The 22,075-nt window shown below is 33.6% G+C and overlaps 2 protein-coding genes and 1 pseudogene across 3 annotated transcripts; all 3 read left to right on the forward strand.

Moving 5' to 3' along the window:
- The first annotated feature begins 807 nt into the window (after positions 1–807).
- On the forward strand, positions 808–4,942 carry LOC114388341 (protein FAR1-RELATED SEQUENCE 11-like). The gene is made up of 5 exons (XM_028348768.1): positions 808–1,000; positions 1,176–1,316; positions 1,771–2,785; positions 3,289–3,732; positions 3,810–4,942. The coding sequence occupies exons 3-5, from the start codon at positions 1,817–1,819 to the stop codon at positions 4,671–4,673; spliced, it is 2,277 nt and encodes a 758-aa protein (XP_028204569.1). The 5' UTR covers positions 808–1,000; positions 1,176–1,316; positions 1,771–1,816; the 3' UTR covers positions 4,674–4,942.
- A 4,195-nt stretch (positions 4,943–9,137) lies between these two features.
- LOC114387374 lies at positions 9,138–11,374 on the forward strand (annotated as a pseudogene).
- Positions 11,375–16,579: 5,205 nt separating this feature from the next.
- Positions 16,580–20,960, forward strand: LOC114387959 (importin subunit alpha-2). Of its 2 annotated transcripts, none has more exons than XM_028348263.1 (11): positions 16,580–16,934; positions 17,124–17,220; positions 17,313–17,404; positions 17,496–17,627; positions 17,719–17,904; positions 17,987–18,150; positions 18,244–18,322; positions 19,051–19,179; positions 19,716–19,843; positions 19,948–20,330; positions 20,452–20,960. In XM_028348263.1, the coding sequence occupies exons 1-10, from the start codon at positions 16,719–16,721 to the stop codon at positions 20,318–20,320; spliced, it is 1,596 nt and encodes a 531-aa protein (XP_028204064.1). In that variant the 5' UTR covers positions 16,580–16,718; the 3' UTR covers positions 20,321–20,330; positions 20,452–20,960. The 2 variants fall into 2 exon arrangements, with proteins under 2 accessions (XP_028204064.1, XP_028204063.1); XM_028348262.1 differs by having other exon boundaries at positions 16,581–16,934; positions 19,948–20,334.
- The last annotated feature ends 1,115 nt before the right edge of the window (positions 20,961–22,075 follow it).

The following is a 22,075-nucleotide window of genomic DNA, read 5'->3' on the forward strand; positions in this document are numbered from 1 at the left end:
TGATGATGATGACGACGACAACAACGGTGGTGATCAAACTGATCATGTTTCTCAACAACAACACACAATTACATGTGATCATCCTAGAACAAGAGAATGTAGAGGTCATAGAACAAGAGGACAACAAACACATGTAAATCCAGTCCAACAAGATGATAGACCTCGACACATATCTAGAAGAACTCGTTGTGGAATATCATCTGATTATTAATTTTGTTTTAACATGTATTTTTCATATAAATGTCTTCGATTTTTAAATTAAAATGTTTTAAAATTTTAGTATCTATTTTTATTAATAGATTATCTAAATTTTAAATAAACAAAAATATTTAAATAAAACAGTATTAAAAAGATATAACATATTTTAAATAATAAAACATTAAAAAATATATAATATATTAAATAAAACCATAAAAATATACAACATATTAAATAAAACTAATAAGTAAAATTAAAAATATTTATTTAATATTTAAATAAATGATTTTTTTTACAATTTAAAAAAATGAAAACAAAATAAAATAAAAAAAAATTGTGTAAAAAAATTAAAACCTTTTAATATGTTGTAATAATTAAAAAAATAAAAGGGTATTACAACTTTTAAGTCGTTATAAAAAAACCTTTTACTATTTCAAAGTCATAAAAGAAAAAGAAAAAGTTACGTCTTTGTAAAAAAACATTTAGACGTAAAATTATTTACTATTTAACTAAAAAAAATAAAAAATATAATAAATATTATGATTTTTAACTGGTAAATCATAATTCGTGTTATGAGTTATAGCCTTTTCTTAGATAATTCAAATACAAACCCATCATGGAAAAACTAAAAAAAAACCTTTAGGGTAAAAAAGCTGAATGTTTATCGTTCTCCATGGGATGCGCTTTACTCAGCAACCCTCCCCGCCACTTCTATCTTCGTTTTTTTTTTCCTTTGATTATTTTTTCTTCTTCTCAAATTTTGTAGTTTGTTATTGACTGTTGAGCCCAACCTTTCTAATTGGTATGTTTTATGGGCATTTTAATTTCATGTTGAATTTTCAACCTGAAAAACTGAACCTTTTTTAAAATTTAGTTTATCACATGTGCTTGATTATTGGTTTTAATTTAATTGCTTGCTTCAGTTGCTTGCTTTCTTTTGTTGAATTTTGTTTTGTTTTTTTGGGTGTGTTTGTCAGTGTCTGGAATGGCGTCGAGTTTGGCTGAGATTTTGGATCTGTGAGGGTTAAATGTGAGTTCATTATTGTGAGAATTGGGTGACCCACGTGAGAGAATCTTGGACATTGGAGAATAGTTCTGTTCTGGGAAGTGGAATTACGGTGAGAAACTTACTTTACTAAATAGGTGTTCATTACTCATGCTGAATTTGATCATTTTTAAGCTCTCCTAGCAGATAAGTTCAGTTTGTTGTTATGAGGCTTTGGCATTGAGATTAACACTCACTTTTAGTTTTACTGAATGGAACGTATCTGTATTCTGTAATTGGATTTTGGAGAAGCTGTGCTTAGTGCTTACTGTGTTGTTTAGAAGTTCTGTTACTTGCCAATTGCCATATATAGGATTCGCGTCCCCTCCGGTCCATTTTATTTATCCCTGTTCCGTGCCACAATTTTCCTTTAGTTTATCCTCTTTATCAATTGTTAGCCTCAGAGCTAACATGGATATAGGTAGCATTTAAGCTTACCTATATCATTGAGTATTTAAGTAAGCTAATGCCTTACATTTGAAGGCAAGTCAACTTAAGCTGATATTTTTCATTTGCTTGACTTGCAGGTTTAAACATCTGCAAATGAATTAGGCTGTTATTACTGACAACAGAATGTCGGAAGGAACCAGTCTGGTGCTGGAATCATCTGAAAATGGCACAGATTTGTCTCAGGATGACATTGGCACCATTGAGGAAATAGCAGAGGAAACAATTTTGTCTAGACAAACTTCTGTCAACCTTGTTCCTTTTATTGGTCAAAGATTTGTCTCTCAAGAAGCAGCTTATGAATTTTATTGCAGTTTTGCTAAGCAATGTGGCTTTTCAATCAGACGACACCGGACTCGAGGGAAAGATGGGGTTGGCAGGGGAGTTACAAGGAGGGATTTTACTTGCCATTGTGGTGGATATCCCCAGATTAAACCTTCTGATGATGGGAAGGTGCAAAGGAACCGCAAATCATCTCGCTGTGGTTGCCAAGCATACATGCGTATTGTGAAAAGGTCAGATTTTGATGTCCCTGAATGGCGTGTTACTGGTTTTAGGAACATTCATAATCACGAGTTGTTAAAATCCAATGAGGTGCGTCTTCTTCCAGCATATTGTCCCATATCTCCTGATGACAAGAGTCGTATATGCATGTTTGCTAAAGCTGGAATGTCAGTAAGGCAGATGCTAAGATTGATGGAGCTAGAGAAAGGCATCAAACTTGGTTGTCTTCCTTTTACAGAGATAGATGTAAGAAACCTGTTGCAGTCTTTCAGAAATGTGGATAGAGATAATGATGCCATTGATTTGATTGCTATGTGCAAGAGGTTAAAGGATGAAAACCACAACTTCAAGTATGAATTCAAGATAGATAGTAATAACAGGCTTGAACATATTGCATGGTCCTACAGTTCATCCATTCAATCATATGAGGCATTTGGTGATGCTGTGGTTTTTGATACAACCTATCGTGTAGAAGCTTATGACATGCTGTTGGGAATTTGGCTTGGTGTGGACAATAATGGAATGACTTGTTTCTTTAGTTGTGCACTTCTACGGGATGAAAACATTCAGTCTTTTTCGTGGGCTCTAAAGGCAAGAACCTTATGATATTGTAACTTGATAATCTTGTATTTGATTTCTCAATTGTCTGCTATCTAATGTAGGCTTTAATTACTATGCTGAACCTACTATTTGCTAGCTTTTGATAAAGTTTTGCAAAAATAAAATCTGATCTATTTTTTTATATGTATAAATATCAATTAGTGAGAACATATAATAAATATAAGGGTTTTATTAACATGTGAACACAAGTTAAGGTATCAAATGCTGTTTGGATTTTCAAGGTAAGGACCTTAACATGTGCCCTGATAACTGCTGTAAACGAAACCTTATTATTAAAGCAGCAAAAAATGTAGTTTTCTTTTCAATGTTTGATTCTTTGCTTAGGTATAATTTTTGTTTTCTTGATAGGAGAATAACAATGACAATATATAATCCATTGATTGATACTTTTGTTGAAATTTCCTTTACATGATGTTTTTATGAGATCTGATTCATTTGAGTTTTTGTTTTTAACCTAATTGTCATTGATGCAGGCTTTCTTGGGCTTCATGAAAGGAAAAGCTCCACAAACAATATTGACAGATCATAACATGTGGCTGAAAGAAGCTATTGCAGTTGAATTGCCTCAAACTAAACATGCCTTTTGTATATGGCATATTCTTTCTAAGTTCTCTGACTGGTTTTCTTTACTTCTTGGATCACAATATGATGAGTGGAAAGCTGAATTCCACCGGCTCTACAATTTGGAACAGGTGGAAGATTTTGAAGAGGGCTGGAGGCAAATGGTGGATCAATATGGACTCCACGCAAATAAACATATTATTAGCCTATATTCATTAAGGACATTTTGGGCACTACCATTCTTGAGGCATTACTTCTTTGCAGGATTGACCAGTACATGTCAGTCTGAATCCATTAATGCTTTCATCCAACGGTTCTTGAGTGTGCAGTCTCAATTAGATCGATTTGTGGAGCAAGTCTGTAAAATATAATTTGTTTCCTTTAGTTTTATTTATCAATATAATATGCCATATTTAAATATCGTTTTTTACAGGTGGTTGAAATTGTTGATTTTAATGACCGAGCCGGAGCAACGCAAAAGATGCAAAGGAAACTGCAGAAAGTGTGCCTCAAAACAGGTTCACCTATTGAATCCCATGCTGCCACTGTCCTTACTCCTGATGCCTTAAGTAAACTCCAGGAAGAGCTAGTTTTGGCGCCACAATATGCATCCTTTCTGGTTGATGAAGGTCGTTTCCAGGTCAGACACCACTCTCAGTCAGATGGAGGATGCAAAGTATTTTGGGTTGCTTGTCAAGAGCACATCAGCTGCAGCTGCCATTTGTTTGAGTTTTCAGGCATCTTATGTAGACACGTGCTACGGGTCATGTCAACTAATAACTGTTTTCACATTCCTGATCAATATTTACCAGCCCGTTGGCGAGGCAATAATTCATCTTCTGTTAACCACTACCGTGGTACAACCAGTAGGGATCAGTCTGAAAGGATACAATTTTTGGAATCCATGGTTTCAACGTTTTTAGTGGAATCCATTGAAACAGAGGAACGCCTGGATGTTGCTTGCGAGCAAATTTCCATGGCGCTATCACGCATCAAAACCTTTCCTAGGTCCCCACACGGGGTGAATGACATTGCATATAGTTATCCATCAGATTCATTAATCCTGCCACAGGTAGAAGATACTGATGGAATGATTCACGGCTTTACAATCACAAATCCCCACGATTCTATCACTACTGGAAAGCTAAAGGAGAGAAGAGCAAGAGATGGAGTCGATCTCACTAGGAAGCGCAGGCAGTTCTCCTTGCCATCGTGTGCTCAATACGGACATGATGTGTCTGATTGCTCAATAATGGCGGGTGACAATATGAGTGGAGATGCATTAGGATACTTGTAGAGTGAGTGGAAGTAGTACTGCTGTACAAAGTAAATGCATTTTTTCATGGGGGGTACATAAATGCATTTTTTATTTATTTCAGATGCATGTTGTAATACACATCTTTTATATTTGCTTCTCCTCACTCTTTACATCAGCAGAGGTTTTAGTCCTATTTGCACCACTTATATTAGCATTGAGAATTTTGATTTACTTGAATACATATACATTTTCCTTGTACTTTTTGTGCCTGTGTTGTAAGAATCATTGCCTTTTGGAGCTTCTGCCTACAAGCATGCCGGTTGCGGCCTTTTAGATTCCAGTTTGTACGTTGAAAGTTGTAGTTGAAAGTAAAATATTTGTATGAGTTCATAAGCTGCATAAAAATGTTATTTATACGTATATTCATAAGCTGCTTGATATTTCACTTAAACTTTGAGTTGATATGGCACTCATGTTTATATTACGGGTTGATAACTAGGGTCGTATCAAAATTTCTAAGATCGTTTATGAAAATTAAAGCCTTTTTGCACGCTGCCATGTCAAGTGAGGGATAGAAATATTGATTGCCCGTACATTTTTAAAAAATCACTTTAACTTCGTCTCAGAAAAATGATATTTTTTCTTTTTGGAGCCCCCCTTTTTTTTTCTCTGTCCTGCAAACCAATGCTAGTAGTAAGGAAATCATTGTTGACCCAGTAAATGATCAGTTGGGGCAATACATTATTAAGCTATTTTACAAAATTGCCGATCATTTGTACCTCCCATAGAGTCACTGCCACTCAATTTGTTTTGCAAATGAATCATGATTACTGCCATAGACATATCTGGAACTTCTATATTTACATTCCATGCTATCAATCATAAGCTAGCATTCTAGATGCTTCATCTCTTATTGCAATATGGAATTATACATTTTTGGGCAGTGTCAATTAGTCATACCTATATCTATGACTTATTCAGCAGAATCTTCTCCCAGAGAAACTTTACTTAGCCTGCTTGGCAATGATTTAGCACTGTTACTACTTGCAACTTTTCTTCTCCCATTTTTGCGTAGGTGAGACCTCAAGAGAGCTCTCCTGGCTAGTTCTTTCCCCATATTGGATTTGGTTGTGGCAGGAATCTCTGGGGAAGAGTTTCCTTGGCTCTTGCTAGCATCAAAAGAGACCTTCTCAGAAGCCATATTAAGATGTTCAAGAAGGGTAGCTAGGACTGTGAGGTGGATACTGAAGAAGAATGATTAGAACATGGTAGTAGGTGTTAGATTTTAAGGTGGTTTAAGAGAGACACTTTTCCACTTATTATGCACCACATGGAAGAGAATATATATGTTGGATGGCAGCAAGGTTAATGGGGTGCTCAAGGAATCACTTGCAAAAGTTCATGACTCTTGGAATAAATTAAACAAGTGTGTGATGTCTTGTATATGAAGAAACTATGTTCAATTATTGGACCTGGCATTGGCCATGCGGTCATTCACGAAGAAGGCCTATGCTGTAGACAATATATGTAGAAGATGCTTATGCAGTTCTTTTTTCTTGTTTGGTTTACAGCTTTGATAGAGATCCTTTAATTTAATCGTGCACTTCATGATCGCAAGAATAAAAGGACTGAGTCATCATAGAATGGTCGTCGCAATTTGAAGTGTCAAATTGAAGCAGCTATATGCTAATAAATTGATGTGAATCAACCAATGGTAAAAGGTTTCATAATTTTCATTAATTAACATAGTATAATATAGATTTAAATTTTAAAAGTTAAAAGAGTTGGAGGGCTTTTTCACTATAGTAGTGTTTTTCTATTATTTTTATTTGACTTAAATATGTTTTTTGATCCAGTTAATGTTTTTTCATTTTTTGTTCTTGTAAATTTTTTTTTAAATAATCCTTGGAAGTTCATATATTTTAAAATTTTAGTTCTTATAAGATATTTTATTCATTTTTATTTTTAAGAAAAGTGTTAACTTCAAACATTATGGGTTCAGAGGCTTTCATGTTCAAATTGGGTAAATGCTTCAATTATTTGGTGATGGTGGAGTTTTATGCTTGTCTAACAAATTTAAGGTGGCCACATACAAAAATTCTAACACTCAAGTAAGATCTTCAGTGTTATATAAACGTTTGCGAGTGGAATAGACAATGTTATGTGAGATTAAGGGAGAGTTGGTCGTCTACCTATTAGTTAAGCACATACATATCATGTCTCAGATACACGACCAGAGGTGGCGTGGCTACATGACTGACATACTGATCTAGAATAGAAAGGTTTGTGTTAAGTTGTGTTTCTCACGTCTCAAATATGAGAAACATAGAAACTAGAACCAATAACTTTTGTTGTTATGTGAAAAATCATGCACGTGATCCATTTTCAAATACCCTATCATGAACACCTAAACTACACGTTAAAATAATTATTGAATCGGACTAAGTACATGTTTAGAAAATCGTTACACCTCTTCCAAAAGTATGTTGAGGATAAAAGATACAAACGAGTATTCTTCTTGAAAAGTATATTCAACGCCTAAAAGTACATTCAAAGAGGTTATCCAAATACTCGGCAATTTTCTGGATGAACTTTTGAAATCATATGCATCGGTTATTTTAATACTTTGTTTCTTAAATTTCTATTTAGTTTTCGACTTATGATAGATTAAGTGAAAAAAAAGACCAAAGTAAACATCTTTTTTACAAAGTCAAGTATTAAATGCAAATTAAAGACGACTAAGGTAATTGATATCTATAATTTTAAGTACTAATTTAAGAATTTGTCAAACTAAGCTTGAAAATAATTAAATAATCAATAATAAAAGTTTTCATTGGTCATTAATCCTTGCATATAAATAGGGGCAAATCTTCACGGGTGTTCTCTCTAAATATGTCACTCTCTAGCTTGATGTACTCTAATATATGCCATTTTCCCAACTTGCATTGAAAAGGATTCTTTTAGTCTCACCGGACTCTCATCAGTATCCAATATCTCTCAACATATTATCCATCTTAAAATATGATGGTAACATTTTCGTAGAGCTATTGCAGGGAAAAAAACTGGCTCCTAGTCTCTAACTATATATGTTCCTCTCTGTAATATTTTAATGAGAAAAAGGACATTGGTAGTTTGGTACGGTCACATGATTGCGTTCAATAATTTTAGTTATATAACTCATTTATATTATAAAAAAAGACTAGTACAATACGATAGTATGTAACCAATGAGTGTGTAACCAGGGTCTATTTGTTTGTCATATTTAGATAAAGTGTCGTGACACAGATTGCATTTTGGCGATTAAAGATAAGCTTAGAAATGGCCAGTACAATTATGTTGGGACAACTATGAAATGCATTTTACAAATTCTTGTGGGGAATAAGTATTAGGTTGGATTTAACGATTTAATTTTAAAAAAATTGCATGTTTAAAATAAATTTAAATTGTGTTGCTTAATTTTTTATAGATTGGTTTATTGGTCTCGTTTTTAAAATTTAGAGAAATTAAAAGTGAAGAAATTTTTTTTTAAAAAAATCTCTTGATTGAAATAGAAACGCTATGCTAATTAGGTAAGCAGGTATTATTTGTAAGATTTGTCAAATAAGTTCTGCTTTTAAAAAAATGAATGGAATGTTTTAAAAGAATTCATCATCAAACATGTAATATAAAAAAAGAAATCGCATTTTAGATAGACCAATATGGACAAAAAATTGTGAATACATTTTTTTTTCTCTTTGTAAAAACCAAGCCACCATGAGCACCATAGTTACCAGTGTACCACCGACATCATGCTTCCATTTGTCAATTCACCTATTTTGGTGTCTCTAGGTGGCTATTTTTGTCCCTCTCCTTCTCAACTACAATTTCCACCTCAGGATAGCTCTTTTTGGAGCTTTATTATTATGCTCAGCACTTAGGTTTCAACCAAGAATATTAAGCTCTAGAGAAGAATAACAACCGTTCATCCTATAATGCTTTGCCCCAAGTCAGAAGCAGAGAATTCATTCCCTTTCTAATTAAATTAACACTTTGTGATTCCTTTTCTTTTTCCTTGGCTTTCTCTTAAAAAAGACTTGTTCATCAAGCATTTTCTACTTCAACATACGGGCAAACTTTATCTTCTCCTTTTCCCTTTGAATCAGAAAAATATTATCATCAGAAATGGATATAACAATCATATAAAACTAATTGAAGGTTGTATTCTATCTTTTTCTAAAGCAAACACTAAAGGGGTCCCTTCTTTGCCATAGGTTTAAAGGCAAATTCAAGTTCAATCCTCCACATCCATATAACTTTTTTTTTTGTTAATATTTGAAAAATAAAATAAAAAACTGAATTAACTGAAAGGTACACTGCACTTTGGGAGTTAAATGGCCCTAATGCACACGTGTTTGATGTGTCATGACTCATTTGCACTTTCTTTGTCTTCATCGTTCAATACACTTCAAACATAAACATATGGTGCTAATTAACAATTGCCTTTGTGGGACTGCTTGGTATTAAATGCCACACAAGTGGGAATCTTTGGCCTTTAAGCAACCTTTACTCCAAGCAATTCTGGAAACTCTTCCTTCCTTTTCCCAATTCTTCCCTTCAAAATTTAAAGAAACTTCAATTACTCTCCTTCTGTTGTTGCCCCCTTATGAGAATTGTGTTTTTCTTGAGCACAAAAAAAGGTCCCAAAAAACATGCCACAGAGAATGGCAGTTACACATGCAGACCTTGAACCAAGCAGAAGTAAAACAGATTTGAGTAGCAAAACTGGTGCATTTCTTATGGTTCTCACAATCCTAATAGGCCTCTTCTGCTTCATCCTATGTCTCATAGCAGAAGCCACGCGTTCCGAGGTACACAAGTTTGATATGCTTGCAAATTAGTGAAATTAGTACAAGTATACCGATTACCCACCCCCCCCCCCCCCCCAAGGGAATGAATGAAATTCTCATGAAGTTTTTAATATAATGAATGAACTTGTCATGGTAGGTGACATGGATGGACACAGGCGGGAAAGAAAATGGAGCCAAATCAGAATGTGTTTATAGTGGAAGTGGGAAAGTGCCATTGCTATGTGCTGCTTCTGCTTTTGTTGGACTTGCATTTGCCATGGTAATGGAACATGCTTACATGTTGATAGCAGTGAGTAAATCATCACCTTCTTTGCTTACCTGGGACCCTGATTCTCCCTCTGCCAAGTCCCTAACATGGCAGGCAGGGTTTTTCTTCATTACAACTTGGTAAGAAAAAAAACATTTTTTTGTTGTTGTTGTTGTTGTTGTTATGTTCTTTATTTTATTACAGAAAAATACATTCATGTTTGCTTTTAAATTTCATTGACCTTATCCAAATAAGAATTGAAAGATTAATTTGCTAGTGCTAACTGGACCATAGATGTGCTTTGAGGATTCACCCTCAACAACAATGTTCAATGGGGCAGTGGACCAAACTGATTTAAGATTAGATGGAAATAAATTGAGATAGAGTAGAAGAAGAAAGGGCTAATAAAAACTATGGGGAGGGGAAGAGAGAGAAAAAAGAAAAGGATGGAATAAGAGAGGTGTGAGGACATCAAAGAGAAGAAAAAACAGACTGATTTTATGGTCCCAGCATGAATCAATTATTTGAAATCTTAATTTCATACATAGTTATCTTTTAATAGACAAACTTCAGCCTTATATTATTAGGAAAGGAACTAGGAACATTATCTTTACAGCTAAGTATCCTTAATTTAAATTAAGCAAAACCTAATTCAATATGAATTTCTGCATATGTTAACCTGTGGAATAATCCAATATAAGTCCTCCTAACAACAACCTGACAATTCTGATTATAATGCCATTGTCTAACAATAAGGCACATGTATATGTTAAAGAGTTTAATATCTATGGACTCGGAATGTAAACAAAAATTTATACGGTAAACTAATCATAAATTATTATTAATGAGTCTTAATGTTAAAATATTATAACTCAAAATCCCATATTTGCAAAAAGTTTTTAAAAAAATCAATTTCTTAACTTCTCTTCTTGTATTGCTTTCAATTAATATCCGAGTAATTCATAACCAAAATCTTTACTGTTTTAGCAATTAACTTAACCTCTAGCAAAAACATGTGAATTTAACTTGTTGTATGTTGTAGGATTTGTTTTGGAGTAGCAGAGATTTTGTTGCTGGCAGCACTTAATGTAGAATCAGGCCATCTAAAGAAGTGGACCAGGCAAAGAACAGGTTGCCACAGCATCAGAGAAGGGCTGTTCTCTGCTGCTGGTGTGTTTGCATTAGCCACAGTTTTCTTGGCTGCTGGTTTATACCTAACAGCACTACGTGCACAAAGAATGTCAGAGGAGCTAGTAAATGTTCGAAGGGAGCTTCTAGAAGCCTCTGCCTTGTATGCTTCTCCACCAAGATCACCTCAACCACAATATATGTCAACTGTTGCCAGGGAAAACCCCACAACAAGAGAGACTCAGAATGAGCTTCTGTTATCTATGTTTCCAACTCCATTCATCAAAAGTTGAGTTTGTATAAATGTAGAAAAGTGTATTTTGAGCCTTTGGTTTGGTGGAATCTAAAAGGTACAGGGAAAGTGGAGTGAGGAGTTTTAGTTTTACACGGCTAAAGGGTTGAAATTCATTTGATTGTGTAAATAACTTGAGAATATGATTCGCTAGGTAACTATAACTTCGGGCTAAGTTGACATTATTAATGGCAGAGTAACTTAAGAACAAAACTTACTTTCAGTTTATCTAGGATTCATTTTATACTAAATTTCATGTATTCTTTCTCCTTTTTTTTCAAATTAAAAGGTGACAGTTGGTAATAAAAAAAACTAATGACGAGAGTATTACTTCTTTTTTTTTAATCAATTTGTGACTTTTTAATTGAGAGAAATAGGAAGAAGACAAAATAAAAACAAGAATATGTAATTTAAATTCATTTTAAAGAGAGAATATATATATATATATATATATATATTTTCTTAAAAAAAAGTCTCATGTTAGAAAACTATATAAATTCACACTTAGCGTGCGCGCGTGCATATAAAAAATTGTGTGTACAAATTAAAGTTAAGAGATTAGTCTCCTATAACATAGGAAATTCAAGTTCAAATCCTCAGAAGAAGTATTATTTAGTGTCCAATAATATCTTGAATAAGTTTTTTTGATACATCGGAAAAGATATGAATCAACAGCAAACAAAAAATCTACTGTCTGGTAATGAAAAATGCTGTCAATTTGCTCCATAGCTGACATTAACATTTACACGTCTCGTTTAGTCTTAAAGTTTTGCTCATAGTTACTGATTTGTGGATCAATCATTGCCTGTTAGATGACATGAATCCAATGGTCAATAATGCAGAATGTACCAGAAAAGGAGGCAACATTCAAGCTCCTTTAAGTGACTCTTCTTTACTTATAAAACAAACATTTTCCCTTCTTTGGTTAAAAATCTTAATTGCTATGCTCTCTTCAATGGATACGTATAATACCACATTTACACGTGATATTATTGATATGAAAACCACAGCTTATTTAAAACGTTACACAAAATTACATGTTAATAAAATCAATCTAGCTAGGGAGGAAGGTTAAGTGGTGCGAGTAAAGTTACTTTATCATGGTTGTAAATTGTAATATCAAGCTGGCATAAACCAACCGAAAACTACATTGGAACCTGAAAATATTTCATATTTTCAAGTGTCTCCAATTACAACAATAGGCACAAATAACCAAGAAATAGTACAGTCCTACTGCTTAACAGAAAATAGCAAACATTGGATTTTCTTGTAAGAAAACTCCCGAGCTTGGGGTAAAGTGATTCACTTGCAAATTCTCGGAAACAATGTCAAAGGAGGAAAAAGGATTTACATAATATAAAGAGAAAGAGAAACGTTAGATATACATATTTTCTCTTTACAAAAATTTCAGAGACAATGGTTGAGAGCTTTCCATTTCCATTCATTGTATTTCAGAGCAAACAAGTCATTTCTCATTAATTTTAGTGACTAGTGAGAGTGACGTGTGTAGGCGAGGCATCCCAACATGTTGGTACGTTCTCTAGCTATAGTTTAGCACGACTGCGGTTTTTAGTCTGGTAGAAATATTATTATTTGTATAATACATATATATATTCGTACAATCTACAAAGATGAGAGAGATAAAAAAATAAAAATATAAGATAAAATGAATAATTTTACGGAAAATGATAAAAGAATAATATTATAAAAAGCATTGTAAAAATATATTATATGAATAATACAATTCTTCTATTTATTGTTCATTGATTTATACAATTAAAAAGTAAACTACACAATCACTCTTATATAATAAAAAAAATTTACTACTTGGGGAGTCAAATTCTTACTCTCTCCATTCTTTCAATTAGATGCCATCAATATTCTTGATCTTATGTGTTTTGGATATGAATTCCACACTCCATTCCCACAACTTTGTTAAAAAATTGTCTCTCAACAACTTCAATTTAATCTTCTTTTATATTTAATTACTTGTATACTTTATATTCTTTAGATTGAGTTAATTTCTATGCATTATGAGGGGTAAAAGATTTAATTTGTAACTTAATAAAAAAATTATTGTTGGTGGACCATTTGATCAAGTAAGTCGAACAAAAATAATGGATTGACCATAATGAAACTCTTGAGTCCCTAATATTAGTCGGGCTTCAAATTTTTTGTCTAGAAATTGAACATTCTTTAAATAAAAGCGATCCATTTTGGGACCCAAATTCACATACAATTTTGGATTTTGCTGGGGATTCTAGAACTTCCAACTTTAAATCTTTCAAGATCCAGACGGGAACAGTTAGTATAACTTTTGCGTGATTATTCTAAAAACCAACTTTATTACATATGACAAGTTGGCATTAGAGAGAATGTGGAGTTTAATTATTTGTATACTTTATATTCTTAAGATTTAGTTAATTTCTATGCATCATTGGGTGTAAAAGATTTAATTTGCAACCTAATAAAAAATTATTGTTGGTGGACCATTTGGTCAAGTAAGTCAACCAAGAATAATGGACTGATCATAATGAAACCGTTGAGTCCCTAATATTGATCGGGCCTCAAACTTTTGACCTTTGGACATTCCATAAATAAAAGTGAGTCAGTTGCTTTGGGTATCCAGCATTTTTGCTGGGACACCCAGCAACACTGTGAAAGAACTAAAATGTCCTTCACTTTTTCACAAATCGGTGATCCGTATGACTCATACGGATTGACAATCTGTATGACTCATATGGATTGACGATCTATATAACTCATACGGATTGACGATCCGTATGCTTATACGGATTGACGATCCGTATGCTTATACGGATTGACGATCCGTATGCTTATACGGATTGATGATCAGTATAATTTTTTTTTTACTCATATAGATCAACTTGTATGAGTTTTTTTTTTTTTTTTTACTTATAAGGATCAACAATCTGTATGAGGTTTTTTTTTTAACAGATTACCAGTCCGTGTTAGGCCTACAAATTGCCACCTTTTATTACATTTTTAAATTTATTTTCAATACCAAAACACGAATGGAAATAGCCAATCCGTATTATGTTTTAATGTTTTAAAAATTATTTTTTTACAATTTTTTTATTCATTTAATTTATTTACAAAATTTGGTAATTAAAGAAATTTGATATTTAATTGAATGATGTATTTAGATGTTTATTATAATGATTAAAAATTAAATAAATATGATATTTAATTGAATGATGTATTTATATTTTTTTATAGCAATTGATAATTAAATAAATTTGATATTTTTTTACATATGTAAATACTTATTAAACTTATGATTTTATTTATAATTTATATATGTAAAAAAATTAATTATTAGATAAAAAATAATCATCACAAAATTTATTATGTAAATTTACATGTATATTAAATATAAATTAGAAATTTTAGTGTTATATATAACGACACTATTTATTTATAACATAATGTGTCTATTAGCTTAATTAATTTAAGTGTTTTATTAATAATGTGAGAGACACAAATTTGATTCCTGTTTGGATATTTTAGTCCTTTTATTGTGCCCAAACAATTACCTAAAAATGATCCAGTATGTGACCCAAACTTTTAGGCAATTGATACATACAATTAACTTTTAGGCCGTTGATACATACAACTACACGAATAAGCTTTTGGCATTAGAGAGAATGTGAATTTTTAATTATGAGATTAACAAATAAGCTTTTGGCATTAGAGACGCAATCTACTAGTTGATACATACAACTACAGGAAAATGTCATCATCTTTGCTTTGATTGGAGAGCTAAGAGTAGCATGGACAAGATGAAATCTAAAAGATTTTACCAAGTCAATTGTTATTCTTATTGGAAGATTTGAAGTTGTCCTTGTGGCGGTTTACATGTTGAAGTTTCTCAAAGATCCCGAATCAACAATCATAAAGAAGAATAAAATGAAAGACTTCATTATTATGAGTTCACTTCATTGATGAAGCAATTATATGCTTAACCACTTCAAAATGTTGTCAAAAAGCTGTTTCAATGAGTTGCTATGATGAGTTGTATGAAGGACGAGATAATATATTAAAAATGGATGTTTGATAGGATTAGTCCAGTTTTCTTTTTGTTTTTAGATACTTTAGCAGTCCAGTTTTCCATCCTTACCCATATATTTCTTTATGATAATTGCAAAGGCACATTGAACATTTGACATCATTCGAGCAGGAGCAGTTTCGAAATTGATATAATATTGGCCTTTTTGTCAATACTGATTATTGTGCCTAAGCAGTGATTGTGTTTCATGAAATCATGGTACAACTTCTTATATCAACTACAAACTATTTAAAAGACATGTATTTTAACTGCATTTGAATTTTCATTATGTACTAATTATAATAATTTTATTATGTATTTTGAATTCACATAATCTATTAGTTATAATAATTTTATTATATCATGTATTTTCAATTACATTACCTATTAAATAGTTTATTTATATATATTTTATATTTTGAATTCATATAATTATAATAATAATGCAAATTTTATTAAAATAACTAATATTTAAATTATATATTATTTTATTTATATTGTCCGATAACTCCAATATGTTTTTTTATTGTTTTCTTTCTCCTGTAACATAATACATATCAAAGACATCCTTAGAATTTTAGTATTTTTAATGTTTAATAACTATTTTGAAAATGTGAATTATTTTTCACGTCTTTGTTTTCGTATAAATATTAATTTTATAGCCCTTCCATTAAGAGGACATTTGGTATACGGTAAATGTAAATAAAGTAATTTTCTATAAAAAAATTCTTCTATCTTTTTAAAATTTCTGTTTAATTTAAAAAAATATTGACAAGTTAACTCAAGTCCTCTATTCACCCTAGAATCGAGATAATTGATTTTTAAAATAGATCGAGTCAACCACTTCTTATATTTTGATGGAATAGAATATGATTACTGAACATGAAAGTTTAAACTTTAATGTCAATATAAGTGATATGAATTTATACATTTTAATTAAGTGATACAGGATTTGAATTAATATCATGATAAATAAAAAAAAGTTAAAAACTTCATGTCTTTGTTTAATTTTATTACAAGATTATGTAATGAAGGATATAGTTGAAATTGGGATATTTAATTTTACCTATTTTTTAAATACTTTAAAAAAAGACATGGTTGAAATTGGATATTCTTGGAATACCCTTCCTAATTCAAGCGAAAGATCGTTTATGAATTATGATAGTGAGGGTCCATCTCCCCACGGAAGCGTAACCCGTTCGCATAGTATCGGTACGATCCATTTTAAAAAAACAGAAAAAAAAAATCAAAATTGGAAACACTTTCATTATTGAGAACCAACGGGTCTTGACCCGACTCGAATATGAGATCCGATATCCAAAACCACAACTACCACTACACACAAACGCAACGCAACCCCACACCCCACCGCTATTTAAATTTCCTCCGAATATTACAAAAGCAACGTCGCTCTAATTCTAGGGTTTTTCCTCCGTTCCCAATTCCGATCACTTTGATAGATCTTCGCTTATTGTTAGGGTTAGGGTTGTTGTGAACGAGGATGTCGCTGAGGCCGAATGCTAGAACCGAGGTTCGCCGCAACCGCTACAAGGTGGCGGTGGACGCCGACGAGGGTCGCCGGCGGAGGGAGGACAACATGGTTGAGATCCGCAAGAGCAAGCGCGAAGAGAGCCTCCAGAAGAAGCGCCGCGAAGGCCTCCAAGCTCAGCAGCAGTTCCCCACTCCTCTCCAAGCCTCCTCCATTGTCGAGAAAAAGGTACCACAATCGTGAAAAATTAGGGTTCCGTCGTGATCTCGAAGTTTTAGATTCTGATGCTTCCGAATCGCGATTTCCAATCGTGTTTCGGTGTGATTGGGATTTGGTTAATTAGTTAGTTATTGGAACGGTTATAACGATAGGTTGTATTTGTTGTTGTTGTTGTTGGTGGTGGTGGTGGTGGTGCAGTTAGAGAGTCTTCCTGCGATGGTAGCTGGAGTGTGGTCGGATGATAACAGCCAGCAATTGGAAGCGACCACGCAGTTCCGGAAACTGCTTTCGATTGGTAACTGGATTTTGATTTGATGATGTTATTGATGGATTGTTCTTTTTCTGTATGTGCTAATGTCGTCGTTTTGTTTGATTTATGTTCCGTAGAGCGCAGTCCTCCGATTGAGGAAGTTATTCAAGCTGGGGTTGTGCCTCGGTTTGTGGAGTTTCTTGTTAGGGAGGATTTTCCTCAACTACAGGTTTTGCTCTATTCCCTGCATTGGAAGTTTTAGTGTAGTGTAGTGTAGATGGGATTTGTTGTGTTGATTGGTTCTTTGTTTGTTTGGTTAGTTTGAGGCTGCGTGGGCTCTCACGAACATTGCATCTGGAACTTCTGAGAATACCAAGGTGGTGATTGATCATGGGGCGGTGCCGATATTTGTCAAACTACTTAGTTCGCCCAGTGATGATGTTCGGGAGCAGGTATATTGATACATGAATGTGGTAGTGCTGACATTTCTTGTTTTGGAATTTTGACCGAGCTTGCCTGAATACTATATCTTTGAAATTCCAGGCAGTATGGGCGTTGGGAAATGTTGCTGGTGACTCCCCAAGGTGTCGTGATCTTGTTCTTAGTCACGGTGCCCTGATCCCATTGTTGGCCCAGTTGAATGAGCATGCAAAACTTTCCATGTTGAGAAACGCCACATGGACCCTTTCAAACTTCTGCAGGGGCAAGCCACAGCCTCCATTTGAGCAGGTAGTTGTCTTTTTGGTTAATTGAAATCAAACCTGTAAGAGAAATTGTTCTGGCTTATTAGTATGGGAATTTTGATGGACAGGTGAGGGCAGCGCTTCCTGCTCTAGAACGATTGGTTTTTTCCAATGATGAAGAAGTCTTGACAGATGCATGCTGGGCGCTATCATATCTTTCCGATGGAACAAATGACAAAATCCAAGCCGTTATTGAGGCTGGTGTTTGTCCCAGACTGGTGCAGCTCCTTCTGTGAGTATTAAATCTACTATACCTGTTCAACCAAGATTCTATTGTTTCAATTGTTGATTGTCTTGGCCCTAAATTTGTGTGCTTGTTTTGAAGGCACCCATCCCCTTCAGTGCTGATTCCTGCTCTTCGCACAGTTGGAAATATTGTGACGGGAGATGATATGCAGACTCAGGTAATGACTTGTAAATGGTTATAATAATAATAATAATAATTAATTGGTACCTTATTATATTCTTATTCAAGTTTTGTGAAGTAATAATAATATAAGTTAGTGTTATATAAGTAATCTTGAAAAATAAATTAAATATTTAAATAACTTAGCCCCAAATTGTTGATAAGTTAATTTTGCATTTTAAATATAATTAAGTAATCTTGAAAATTTAAATTAAAATATTAAAATAACTTCACCTGAAATTTTTGATAGGTCAATTTTGCTAGTCTAATATGACCAAGTAGCTTTTGCCTATCCAAAAAAAAAAATGAAAATGACCAAGTAGCAAAAACGCTGCTGCTATAATATGGGTGTAATGGAACTGTGTACTTGTCAAAATTTTGAACTTCATAACTTTGTTGGTGAACTTATGCCTAGTGGTGGGTGAGTTGGATGTAGTGATGCAGTTGGTCTTTCTAGTTTGGTATTGAATACACTCACAACCTCTTTTTTAAGGGTTTGGGAATAGAGTGAGAGGTTTGGTAAGAGTGAAAAATTATACAATGATAGTCATTGCATCTGCCATTCACCAAAGAATTCAATTCGTATGTCTGTCTCGTGGTTTTTAGCACTTGCACATGCCAGTGAGATACTACACTTAACCATGAATCTAGTGTCTGCTTTTGTTATATTCTGTGCATGCATGACTAGTGCGAATTTCCTGATTTTGGTGTTACTCTTTTCCTTAGACTATCATCAATCATGGTGCGCTCCCATGCCTCTTGAGCCTGTTGACACACAATCATAAAAAAAGTATCAAGAAAGAAGCATGCTGGACCATATCAAACATTACGGCTGGAAACAGAGATCAGATACAGGTAAGCCGGTAAATCCCAATTGTTTGTTACTTGATGTAAATTCTTGTGTTTAATCAAGCCTTCTTACTGCCAATTGATCTTTTTTTTCCCTTTAAGTTTGATGTCTCCATGCATGTTAAATTTGATTTCTCAATGAAGATATTTACCTTTTTCAAATCATGTTTCGTCACCCTTTAAATAGTGTTACTGTTGCGCTGTGGTTCTGTAATATAGGAAGTTACATGTTCTGTAACATGGAGATGTGGTGTGGTAATAACCAACCTAGAAATATCTAGTTTACGCAAACTCTCTAGTTTGACAATCTTGCACATGATAAATATTTTAATTTACAATTTGTTGCAAGTACATCACTGAAGGGAATTCTTTGTCTTGCTAGAAGCAGGGCATTAGTGGTTAAATTTTCTGTTTGGGATCTTGAACATGTTCTATTTGTATTTTATAGTAAAGCATAGAAATTTACAGTAAAGGATAGAGTTTAGTTGGCTTATTTCATTCAAGAAGCTCTCTGAACTTTATACATTTTATATATAATGTAGGCTGTTATTGAAGCTGGTCTGATTGCCCCCCTTGTCAATCTTCTTCAAAATGCTGAATTTGACATAAAAAAAGAAGCTGCTTGGGCAATCTCAAATGCTACATCTGGCGGTACCCATGAGCAGATCAAGTATGAATTATTATTATTATCATCTTATTTTTTACTTTGCTTTATGATGATGAATTGGTAATTATTGGAAATTTATGTATTGACTTATCATATTTGGTTGTAAGGTATTTGGTGAGCCAGGGTTGCATCAAGCCTCTCTGTGATCTGCTTGTTTGCCCCGACCCAAGAATTGTCACTGTCTGTTTAGAAGGTCTTGAGAATATTCTGAAGGTTGGGGAAGCTGAGAAGAGCTTGGGTAATACTGGAGATGTCAACTTGTATGCTCAGATGATAGACGAAGCAGAGGGATTAGAGAAAATTGAAAACCTGCAGAGTCATGACAACAATGAAATATATGAAAAGGCTGTTAAAATTCTTGAGACATACTGGTTGGAAGACGATGATGAGACACTACCTGCAGGCGATGGTGCTCAACCCGGTTTTAATTTTGGAAACAATGATCTTCCGGTTCCATCTGGTGGATTCAACTTTAGTTGAAGACTGTTGTGTGGGTAAATGTGGTTTCATTATTTTTTTTACCTTCAGGGTCATTAATCAAAATTTACACCCAATTTTTTATATAAATTTCACAATGTTCTCTAAACCAAAATTGGTTTCTATAATTGTAGGAACCTGGTTGGATGGAGCAGGGTTGATGCTAGGGTGACTGTCAGAGTCGAGTCTGGGTGGGGTGGGGTGGGGGAGTTGGGGGTTGGGTGGGGTGAGTTTGGTCCTTGCACCTCATGGTGTCTGTCTGGTTTAAGTCTGGTCTTGTGTCTGGTTAATGGGGTGCAGGGATGGGTCAGTTTAACTACCATGTCCAAATAAGAAGGGTGGTGGTGGGTTCAACAGCAGCATAACGACCTTGTTAGAAGTTTATGTTGTGTTATATATATATATATATATATATGCTGGGCATAACTATGGGGAGGTTCTATATTGCAGTAGCAGGGACCATATTATGTGGCAGTGGATGGGATTTCTTGAATGCGGCTTTTGAGTCCTATTTTTTATTGAGTCATAGTTGTATTGGTAATTTATACCGAGTCAGTATTTGATTTGAGTTGAATACAGTATTCAGAAACCAATTTCATGGTGTATTCAAATGAAAGAATTAGCTATTTTTTGTGCGTGCATATATCCTTTTGACTATTCTTAAGCTTTCTCCCTGCAATTCACATTAGTGCGTAGAATTCGTAGTTGTCAATAAGCCTGTGAAAGAGCTCTGACGAGGAGAGTCGCAATGTGTATCCAAAGGAAGTGTATATCCAGTGTAATCAACTTGTCGCTGTATGTCCATTTTGTTTAAAGTCACAGTATGTCCATTTTGTTTAAAGTCTACGAAGTTTCTAGTATCTTCGGCTCTAATTTGAGTTCTACAGGATGATGAAAATATTCATTTTTTAATGTTTAGGATTCATTTGGTTATTGAGAATTATAGAATGGGGATTACAAAAAATTTTGCGCCAAAAGGTTCTCACGCCTAAAATCTTCCTGTATAAAAAAACTCATACAGATACGGGTGAAACTGTAAGCCGAATAGCATCTCTCTCTACATTGAAGATATTAAGTAAATAAAATCAATCTTTCGAAAAGAAAAAATGGAGACTTCCTATTAGTTAATGCTTGCAATTGACCAGTGTTATACGTGTCTTATTTCTCGGATGTAATTGAAACCCTGAATTTGGAATGCATACTACTTATACAGGCACCAACCTTGAAAAATGAAAACTGTAACTGAAGTTGCATTTTTTATATCAATATTAATGAGTGTAAGACATAAGGAAACACTCGTTTAAAAAAAAAAAAAAAGAGACAAGGAAACACAAGGGGATTAAATTGTGTTTTCAAATTTGCAACTCCTTTTCAAAAGATGCGCGTTTTGTCTGATAGATAGACATGCAGAAGACTTTTGTTATAAATCCAGACAAGATAATAATAGAATTTATAACAGGGTTAGATAATAAGAGAAATAGAAAGAACAAAAAGAACATAAAATTTTGCTCGTTCGCGAGGAATTTGACTTAGCACCCCCGTTACATTACATAATTTAGTCTGCCTTTACAACTGAGAGTACATCGAATTTTTTTAGGCAAAATTATATTTTTGGTCCCCTAGTTTATTTTGAGTCTTAGATTTGATTCTCCAGTAATTTAATTCGCAAATTTGGTCCCCCTATTTTATAAAATCGTGCAATGTTGGTCTCCCAGATCACAATTGAACGTTCATGTTGATTGTCACGTGTTACGTTCT

This window comes from Glycine soja, chromosome 15, assembly GCF_004193775.1.
Source record: "Glycine soja cultivar W05 chromosome 15, ASM419377v2, whole genome shotgun sequence".
NCBI lineage: Eukaryota > Viridiplantae > Streptophyta > Magnoliopsida > Fabales > Fabaceae > Glycine > Glycine soja.